Raw genomic sequence first — 10,740 nt, forward strand, 5'->3', positions numbered from 1 at the left:
CCATCAGTAAAAATTTTAACTCTAACTGTATCACCCTACCTAAAATTTTAGAATCCCTGGAGCACATGGCTGCATTAAGAGCCACACAACACCTCATATTCTACCCCACAGATGTACCAAGAGTAGCACATCACATTTGATGAGGTATAATGTAGAAGGCAACATATTTCAATCAACATATATATGTGTTGATCAAAATACATTGCCATTTATATTATATATATTATATCTTATATATATTAGCATGTGTGCACATGCACACACACATATTAGCACACAGGGACAAACCTGTAATAACATGATTGGATTTCATCTAATCTTATACAAGGGCTTATGGCTCCAGGGTGACATATAACACTCTTCACACACTTTCCTCTAAGGAAATTTCTTGAAATCATTTTTAGCGGATTATTCATAACAAGCAATGCAAAATAAATTATTTAGTATGTACTTTGGGGTGCAGGTTTGGGTGGTGGTGGAAAAATTTGAATATAATGTTGGGGGGATGGTGTAATGGTATCAGGATTGGTGTTGGAATATTGAATGTAATAAATTATCGCAAACAATTTTTTTAAAAATTATTAATATATAAATAAAGTAGTATAAAATAATAACCAAAGACAGTAGAAACGAGGTCCAGAAAGATGGACCCATGTTTGGAAACATCACAAGTGTGGGGGAGAGCAGTTAGGACAGAGAATAGACCACTATGACAATGATAATTGGAAATGATCACTCTAGAAAAGAACTGAGGGCTAAAACGAGGTAAAGTATATAAATGATACATTTTCAATAACAGTATTGTCAACCACAGTGCCTAAAAGAAGTGGGAGGAAGAAAAGTATCTACCATAGAGGTAGGCTGCAGTGGGGCTGGAGGGAAATTGGGAACATTGGTGGTGGGAACCATACAGTGGTGAAGGGATGGGTGTGAAAACACTGTATGGCTGAAATCCCATCATGAACAACTGTGTGACTGCGTCTTGTATCTCAAGTTGATTTAGTTAAAAAAAAAAAAGGAAAACTACTAAAGATATAGTACAGAGGTATGGTATTTGCTTTGCACGTGGCCAACCCCAGTTCAAATTACCCTCCCCCCAAATCATTCCCCTTAGTACAACCAGGTGACTCCTTCAGGGTCAGGGGAATGAGCCCATTGAAAATCAGATGGGCTGGAAACGTAATGAGATTTAGAGACGACCGCTGGACTAGAGCCGTTACCAACTGTATTCCACGGAACGTCAAAAGACAGCATGGCTGCCCACCTACAAGATAGTCAACTTCTTCGTCAAGACCCTGAACGATCGATTTTAAGGCTCTTCATGTTCCTAGAACAAACAGACACCATTGGGCTACATTGCACGCGACAGAGACGAATGGAGACGTTATTGGTGCCTGCTCGAGCAAATCGATGATTAACGGGAAGTCAAGTGATCAAGTGATCAAGTGTAACCAGGAGTGATCCCTGAACACAGGCCTCAGAGAAAGCCCAAAGCACATAGCTGGGTGTGGCCCCCCAAAACAAAATAAAAATAAAACCGGAGAAACTGTTCTGATAAAAGGTTACATTCTGATAAAAGGTTACATTCTGTTCTGTTTGTGCTAACCTGACTTTTTTTTTGTTTGTTTATTAAAAACTTGCATCTTTAATTTCACTATTGAAAATTTTGAATTTTTCTTCTTTTTATTTTTTTAAAAATATTTTTAGTGAAACACCATGAGGTACGGTTGTAGATTTACAAATTTTTGTGCTTGGGTTTCGATTATACAATGATCAAATACCCATCCCCCCACCAGTGCCCATTTTCCACCATCATGGATAATATCCCTCCCACCCCCATCCCCCCCATCCCACCCTGCCTCTGTGGCAGGGCAATCCCCTGTGTTCTCTCTCTCCGTTTGGGTGTTGTGGTCTGCAAAAGAGGCATTGAGTGGCAAACATGTTCAGTCCATAGTCTACTTTCGACATGCATCTCCCCTCCTGGGAGGATCCTCCAAACACCCTTTATTTGGTGCTCCCTTCTCTATCTGAGCTGCCCTTTCCTCTAGAATGCCCGGCTGGCCACTAAGCTATGGAGTAATCCTCCTGGTGCTGATCTCAACTATTCTTGGGTATTAATCTCATACTTTGTTACTTTATATCCCCCAGATGAATGCAATCTTTCTATGTCTATCCCTCTCTTTCTGACTCATTTCGCTTAGCATGATACTTTCCATGTTGTACCACTTGTATGTAAATTTCATGACTTCATCTTTTCTAACAGCCACATAGTACTCCATTGTGTAGATGTACCAAAGTTTCTTTAACCAGTCATCTGTTCTTGGGCCCTCAGGTTTCTTCCAGTTTCTGGCTATTGTAAAGAGTGCTGCAATGGAAAAACAAGTGCAGATGTCACTTCGGCTACACATTTTTGCCTCTCTGGGATATATTCCCAGGAGTGGTATTGCTGGGTCAAATGGGAGCTCAATTTCTAATTTTTTGAGAATCGTCCATACTGTTTTCCAGAAGGGCTGAACCAGTCGACATTCCCACCAGCAGTGAAGGAGTGTCCCTTTCTCACCACATCCGCGCCAGCATCGGTTGCTTTTGTTCTTTTGTATGTGGGCCAGTCTCTGAGGTGTGAGACGGTATCTCATTGTGGTTTTGATCTGTATCTCCCTGATGATTAATGATGTAGAGCATTTTCTCATGTGCCTTCTACCCATTCAGATTTCTTCTTTGGGAAAGTTTCTGTTCATTTTGTCGCCCCATTTTTTAATGGGTTGGATGTTTTCTTCTTGTGGAGTTCAACCAGTACTTTGTATATCCTTGATATCAACCCCTTGTCAGATGTGTATTTGGTGAATATCCTTTCCCATTCTGTAGACTGTCTTTGTATTTTGGTCACTGTTTCTTTTGAAGTGCAGAAGCTTCTTCGTTTAAGATAGTCCCATTTATCTATCTCTGTTTTCGCTTGCTCGGCCAGTGGCGTGGCATCTTTGAAAATACCATTAGCTTCAATGTCATGGAGGGTTTTGCCAACTTTGTCTTCAATGTACCTTATGGTTTCTGGTCTGATGTTGAGGTCTTTAATCCATTTTGATATTACTTTTGTACATGGTGGCTAACCTGACCTTTATGTAGAGGAAAACTGAATTTAAGTTTTGATATGTGATAAAATTATTAACATTCTGCTAACTAAACTTTCCTGCATTAATTGCAGAATAGAGATAATATATCCAAATATTTATTTCTGTTTAACAAGAGTTAGGAAGAGGGAAACTACTGCAAATAAACTGCAGGAGTCGGAGTCACCAAAGCTGGATTTCACATACTTGCTGGATAAACTCCAGTAAAATATTTCAACTTTCAGAATCAAGGAGTCGACATTTATATAATATGAATAAATGCCCTAATTTTATAGCAGTTTAGAAGCCATATTAGACCTTTGAGAACACTTTTCAAATAAAGGTGTTCTTAGTATTAATCATGAGAAGTTTTAGATAACTTCGAAAAAGGAAAAAAAGATAAGGTTCAAGATGATTTTAGTTTTAAAGTCTTCAAAATTGTATTAATGCTAATGGTGATAAATGTTTTTCATTTCAGTTGCATGACTACTTGGGTGTCTACCAATTATAAATATAATTGGATCTAACAACAATCTCCCTTGAGTTTTAGAAAGTTTTAATCCTGCATGTTTACATTCCTAACTTTTTTACAAATATTGAAACCTGTTCACCCCACAAAATAATATAAATTGCCTTTCTATGCTGATAGCTGATCTTTGGAAGGAGATTTCTGTGGTTCAAAATATGTAGACACAGATAATGACAAAGTAACCGAGAGCCTGTGTGTTATGTTTTTTATTTTTTTCTAATTCAATCTCTGAGTACAAGAATCAGAATAACTTAAGGCTCATCTATCAATTTTTCCTGAGGAGTAAACCACTGGTAAGTTGGGTCTTGAAAAAAAATAATTACAGCACCTGATTTCTGTCTGATTCTAATCATTATTTCTTCTCTTTATTGAACAAATTGCTGGATAAAATAGTAATTGTTTCCTGTAAAATCATTCATAAGGATGTAGCGTAATCTCAAACCAAGAGAAGCTTAGCTGTATAAATGATATTCATCTTCCATAGTCAATATTATTGTTCAAATTATGGTAAGATATCAAAAATTTTAACGCTTTAACTGAATACATCTTTTCTATTTATCTGCAAGTTCTCATTATTTACTGTTTTAAAATTTTGACCAGTTCTGGGTACGTTAGATGGGAATTGTAGCTTCATTGTTAAAAATGACAAAAGAATTCCAAATCTTAGTTTCAAATCTAGGTACTCAAACATAAAATTCAGCACTCCTTTGTAGGACCTGTCTCTTCAAAACCGTATATTCCACCACTCTCCCCTCTTACACAAATAGAATAGATCCCTCTGTCTTGTTTTCTTAGAGACACATTGCAAAACAGGTCTATTATCTTTTATTTTCTTCGGTAGGCAAGCAATTTGAACAATAATTGAACCTATTGTCTGCTGAAAAAAAATTGCGATCTGTTCCAAATATGTGGACTGCAATGAAACTATTTCAGCATCTTCCACAGTTGTTGTAGCAGTCATATTTTAAAATGTTCTTAAAGATTCTCTAAATAAATGAGATATCTTACAGCCTATAAAGTTATTTTCAAAATAATTGTTCAATTAAAATTAAGGCAGAAATAAGAAATACATTTTCGATGTGTCTATCATTCTGGTTAGGTTCTAAATCTGCTAAATTTAGACTTCTAGGCTTTGCCAACTCGACAAAACCAGTAATATTTGCATACTCTACCCATTGTATTATCTATCTATCCACAAATAAAGTATTTTGGGAGCTTTCATAATTATAAAATATTTTTTAAAAATTAGTAATCTAAAGTTTGAAAAATAGAAAAACACATGTTTCAGGCCACTTGATCACTGGTTTGTAAATTTCTGAGCTATTTCATTAGCAAGTTGGTGAACCCTTCAGTGATTATAGAAACAATAAATATCTGAGATTAATGGCCTTCCACAATATGTGTGTGTATGCTGAACAAATGAATTTTAAAAAGGCGTTTAGATATTACATTTAGCCTCCAATGTGATTTCACTGTATCATACTTTGAATTCTCTCCTAAATCTATGAAAGACCTATTTATAACTTTACAAATGAGAAATATAGAACCTTATCTCAATAACTGACCTAGAATATGGGCAAAATCTGAATTTAAATTCCCTAAGCATATAATTTTGGATCACATACTCTTTTTTATTAGTCTGTTTGGGGGGCACACCCAGTGATGCTCTGGGGTTACTCCTGGCTCTGCACTCAGGAATTACTCCTGGTTGGGATCCAGGGACCATATGGGATACGAGTGATGAACCTGAGTTGTCTGCTTGCAAGGCAAGCACCCTATCTACTGTACTCTCTTTCCAGTCCTGGATCTCATACTCTTAAGTGAGAATAAATATGACCCAGAGATTGTTTGCTTGACAGTTTGGAAAAGTAGTCTGTTAGAATAATACCTATTGAATGTCACATGCTGTTGATTTGGGCTTGTAAAATGGAATCAACATTTTGTTTATTCAAAAGGCATATATTATCTTTCCATGCTCTTCCTTGGCATCCTTTAAACATGTTAGAGAATGAAGTCCTAGCTTCTAGATGGTGACTATAACTTTTTTCAACAAAAGATGCCACCACTAGTAGTTTCCACTTGGAAAGCTATTATATCATAATAGGCTTTTCATTATGTTGACTGTTCCATAAATATTTGACAAGGAAAAAGAAAAGGATTGTGTATTCTATTCTTTTCATACAAATAATTGCATAAATGACTTCCTATTTTTATTATAAAGGAGAACTCTTTCCCTTGTAAGGTAACTGCAAAGATAACAGGTTGTGCATGTAAAAAGAGCGAAATATATTTTATAAAACTACATTAGATTTCTGTGCAGGTCTCGAGTTTATCTTTTCACTAGAGTAATGATATATTTAAATCGTATAAATGTAAAGGAGATTTTTTTTCCAATCAATTTTCATCAGGTTCTCACACACTCTTAAATATAACTTGCTATTTAAATCTTCTTTTTATTTTTATTCTTTTTTTTTATTTTTTCCCTTTATTTTATTTTATTTTTTTTACAGTTGTAGATTTACAATTTTTTGTGCTTGGGTTTCAATTATACAATGATCAGATACCCATCCCTCCACCAGTGCCCATTTTCCACCACCATGGATAATATCCCTCCCACCCCCATCCCCCCATCCCCCCTGTCTCTGTGGCAGGGCAATCCCCTGTGTTTATTTTTATTCTTTGATCACACAGGGTAATGCAAAGGAATTAATCCTGGTGGTTATTCATGGGACCATGTGCAGTGTTACAGCCAGAATCAACTTCTGGCTGCCATGTGAAAGGCATGCACTTTGTCGTACTATCTCTATGGCTGCTCAAATTTTCTTGTGTGTAATAAAAGAATTTGAAAATTTCAGTCAGGTGCTGAGTCAGAAAAGGTTAAAAATTTTTTTCTGTTTTTTAAATTTAATTTTTTGTTTGTTTTTTGTTTTGAGCACACCTAACTGTGCTCAAAAGAAAAGCAAAGACAGGGTTTTGCTTCTGTCTTTGACTCAAGAATTCCTTCTGGCAGAAAGCATGGTACCATGTGGGAACCCAGGTATCTAACCCAGGTTAGCCCTGTGCAACATAAGTGTACTACCCATTGTACTACCTATGATCCCCTAATAAAGATTTAGGGTGCTTATATATATATAATATTTTTGAAATATTATTAATTTAAAGTTTGAAAAATAAAAAAATTTACATTTTTCAGACCACTTGATCACTGGTTTGTAAATTTATAGGCTATTTGATTAGCAAGTTGGTGAGGTCTTTAGTGATTATAGAAACAACTTAAATATCTGACATGAATGGCCTTCCACAAACCCCACTTACAAAACTAAGCAAACTAAACAAAGAAACAATGACACATTCTTTGAACAAAAAGGAAATTTCTCTTTGCTTTAGTAATCTTATAACACACTAAACTAACTCTTTAATTCTGTTGTCACTTTTTTAAATGTTAAAAATTATAAGTCACATATAGTAATAAAGGCCCTCCCGTTGATCGTCGATTTGCTCGAGCGGGCCCAGTAACGTCTCCATTGGAGACTTTGTTGTTACTGTGTCTGGCATATCGAATACTCTCGGTAGCTTGCCGGGCTCTCCGAGAGGGGCAGAGGAATCGAACTCGGGTCAGCCATGTTGGCCGCTTGTAAGGTGAACGCCCTACCCGCGTTCGCCTTACAAGCGGCCAACATGGCCGACCCGAGTTCAATTCCTCCGCCCCTCTCGGAGGAACCGAAATTGTAAAACTCCTATGTCATTAGGAAACACCCAAACAAAATTACCTTGTTTTCCACAAAATAAATTATTTCATATAAACTCATTAATCCTCATTACTTTTGAGAAAAATAATACTTAAAATGTGTCTAATTGAATATGTAGACAAATTAATTTTATTCTATAAAAATGACCTGCTATATCTTCTCATGTATGTTTTTATTAATATTGTAAATGCTTTTGGCAAAGATATATATGCTTTGTTATGGTGACTAGATGCTTAATTTTTTATTACATTACATTGTATAAATTGATTCTATTATGTTTAATATTTATTTATTGATAATTTAGAGAGAAATACTTATTTTCTTCTTGATCCAATGTATAAAAGTTTTATTAATTTTTGTCTTCAGTTCTAATCAATTTTTAGTCTCTTTTTGTTACTACTTTTATTCATTTTCTTATTTTGACCAGGGCATAAAAACATGTTAAATAGTATTTGTAAGCGTATACATTCTAATATTATTCCAGATCTTAATGAGAAAGTATAAATTTTCTCTATTACTAGTGAATAGTAATTTGCTCTGTTTTGATCTATAGTTTTCTTTCAAGATTAGGTAATTACCTTCTGTTAACATCAAACTATTTGAATAAAAATTACAAATTTGTTTTCATCTAATGCATCTCTTGAATATCCTGAAATAATTATCTAGTATATTATTTAGTCTAGTCATATTATTATTTACTGATGATGTTTACCAAATGTAAAATAAATATAAATAACCTTCAATTCAATAATAATCCATGCTTTCTTAGATTGTGATGAACAAAATAATTTATAATATATTTTTGTATAGCATTCTATTCAATACATAAGTTAGCATAACTATGTTGCTAATAAAATTAATTAAAATACTTATTACTAACGATTCTTATCACAAGATGATTTTCAAACCAGTCCTCTTGGAGCCTTCTGTGATTTTATTGATAAACCATTGCTTTATAAAATTGCATTGGTTTTAAAGAGAAAATCACACCTCTTCCAAGTATGTTACTGCACCACACTTACCCCTAAGTACCGACATCTGTTCATTACGATGTTCTTAAACTGAATTAAGGCGGGAGAGTGTATGTGGTCCTAACAGAATAGTGCTTCTTCCTCACCTGAAAATTCAACCAGAAAGTCTCCATGGTTGTTTTTTTATCTCTGTATAAATTTTACTTGCTTCCTCTCAAAAATGTATTGCACATCCCTGACATAGTTAAACATACAGTTCAAATATAGTATTATTATTAACATTTATGCCTAAATTTTATATGAAGTATAAAATGAACGAATTAGGTGTCTATAGCAAATACCATTACATCTCTGTTTATGTTGTAATTGTCATTGTAAATATTTCCAATTCATATGTATTAAAACTTTTTAACCCATATATCCTTTAAAGATTGAGATAGACTCTGTACTGATATAAAGATATAGGTTGCAATGTTCTAAGCACAACTTTCTACTGCATCCATGCCATAAGAGACTAGTTCACCCTTAGTATAAAAACTCAGAACTGTTAAGAGAAAGAACGAGTAAATACGATAAATTGTTTTGTCATCCAAACATCCTTTAAAAAAATATGTTCTCTCTCAACTTTGAGAAAATCTAGTTAAGATTCCTGCTCTACTGGTTTGATTCATAGTTGAAAAACAAACAAACAAGAAAAAAAACTCTTGAAAAATACTCATGTTTCCATATACAGAACTTGAGTAATACAAATATGAGTCTTAAAGGAGGTAGCTCTCACCAACACTGTATTAATAAATTTCTGTTCTGTCATTCATAGAGTTCTGCTGGAGAAAGGGCATATGTAATATGGAAAGAAATAATGGTTCCATGTTGACAGAATTTATCCTCATTGGGCTTTCTGCCCATCCAAAGCTACAGACAGTTTTATTTGTTCTAGTTGTATGGATGTACCTGATTATCCTGCTGGGAAATGGAATCCTTATCACAGTAATCATCAATGATTCCCACTTACACACCCCTATGTATTTTTTCCTCTGTAATCTTTCCTTCTTGGACATTTGCTACACAAGTTCTTCTGTCCCATTAATACTTGATAATTTTCTGACAGTGAGAAAAAGGATTTCATTCTCTGGGTGCCTGGTGCAAATGTTTCTCTCATTTGCCATGGGGGCCACAGAGTGTATACTTCTAGGCATGATGGCACTTGATCGCTACATAGCCATCTGCTACCCACTGAGATACACTGTCATCATGAGCAAAAGTGTTTATGTGCCCCTGGCAGTAGGATCCTGGGTTGCTGGGTTTGTTGATTCAATGGTGCAGACATCTCTTGCAATACAATTATCATTCTGCGCAAATAATGTCATTTATCACTTTGTCTGTGAAATTCTGGCTATCCTAAAACTGGCCTGTTCTGATATTACAATCAATGTGATAAGCATGGCAGGGTCAAATCTGATATTTCTGGTTATTCCACTGTTAATAATTTCCATCTCCTACATTTTTATTGTTGCCACTATTCTGATGATCCCCTCTACTGAAGGAAAGCGTAAGGCCTTTTCCACCTGCTCAGCTCATTTGACAGTGGTGATTATATTCTATGGAACCATTTTCTTCATGTATGCAAAGCCCAAGTCTAAAAACTCAGCCGATAACCAAGACATCTTTGACGCTCTCATCTCCCTCTTCTATGGAGTGGTGACCCCCATGCTGAATCCTCTCATCTATAGTCTGAGGAACAAGGATGTAAAGACTGCTATGAAGAACATGCTGTACAGGACAAAGTTCTCTGACAGGATATGAATACTGATTTACACAATGTGACTTGGGATCCCAGCTACAGCAGATGCAAAGTTCAAAAAGAAAATTATCATATGAAACAAATTCATGATGTGGTATTTGAAAACATAAGATAGAAATATTGTGATTGCTTCTTTTAGTATTAGGTGTTTGTTCTAACTACAGAAATAAAATATTCTTGTGATTTAAAAATAGATGTGTAAATTTTGAATATCATAAGAAGTCACAGCAAAGCATAGTTGCTCTAAACCTTCAAAAATTACTAAAGACAAAAGGTGTCCTAAGGAGTGCTTTGTAATCTGAAATTGAGATATCATTCATTAATTATACAATGGAATATTAATATATAACAGTATATATTTATTTGTAATTTGTTTTTTCCACACACATAGGTTCTCTGAGAATAAGAACTTCTGTTTTTATACAACAATCTAAAAGACAGCCTGATTAATAACATATGCTCAATAAATAAAGCACATTATAAATAAAAAAAGAAATGTGCACCTTTCATGTCTGAGATGAAAAAGTTTATTTCAAAAGAAAATTTGGAGTGAGAGAGCTAACACACAGATAACATGCTTGCC

General features: G+C 34.8%; 1 protein-coding gene across 1 annotated transcript; it reads left to right on the top strand.

Annotated features, from left to right (window-relative positions):
• The first annotated feature begins 9,202 nt into the window (after nucleotides 1–9,202).
• On the top strand, nucleotides 9,203–10,159 carry LOC130026646 (olfactory receptor 13C8). The gene has a single exon (XM_056117476.1). The coding sequence runs from the start codon at nucleotides 9,203–9,205 to the stop codon at nucleotides 10,157–10,159; it is 957 nt and encodes a 318-aa protein (XP_055973451.1).
• The last annotated feature ends 581 nt before the right edge of the window (nucleotides 10,160–10,740 follow it).

Source organism: Sorex fumeus, unplaced genomic scaffold (assembly GCF_029834395.1).
Source record: "Sorex fumeus unplaced genomic scaffold, SorFum_2.1 ptg000034l, whole genome shotgun sequence".
NCBI lineage: Eukaryota > Metazoa > Chordata > Mammalia > Eulipotyphla > Soricidae > Sorex > Sorex fumeus.

Coding starts and splice junctions, on each gene's coding strand:
- LOC130026646 (XM_056117476.1), top strand. CDS start 9,203: ATGGAAAGAAATAATGGTTCCATGTTGACAGAATTTATCCTCATTGGG.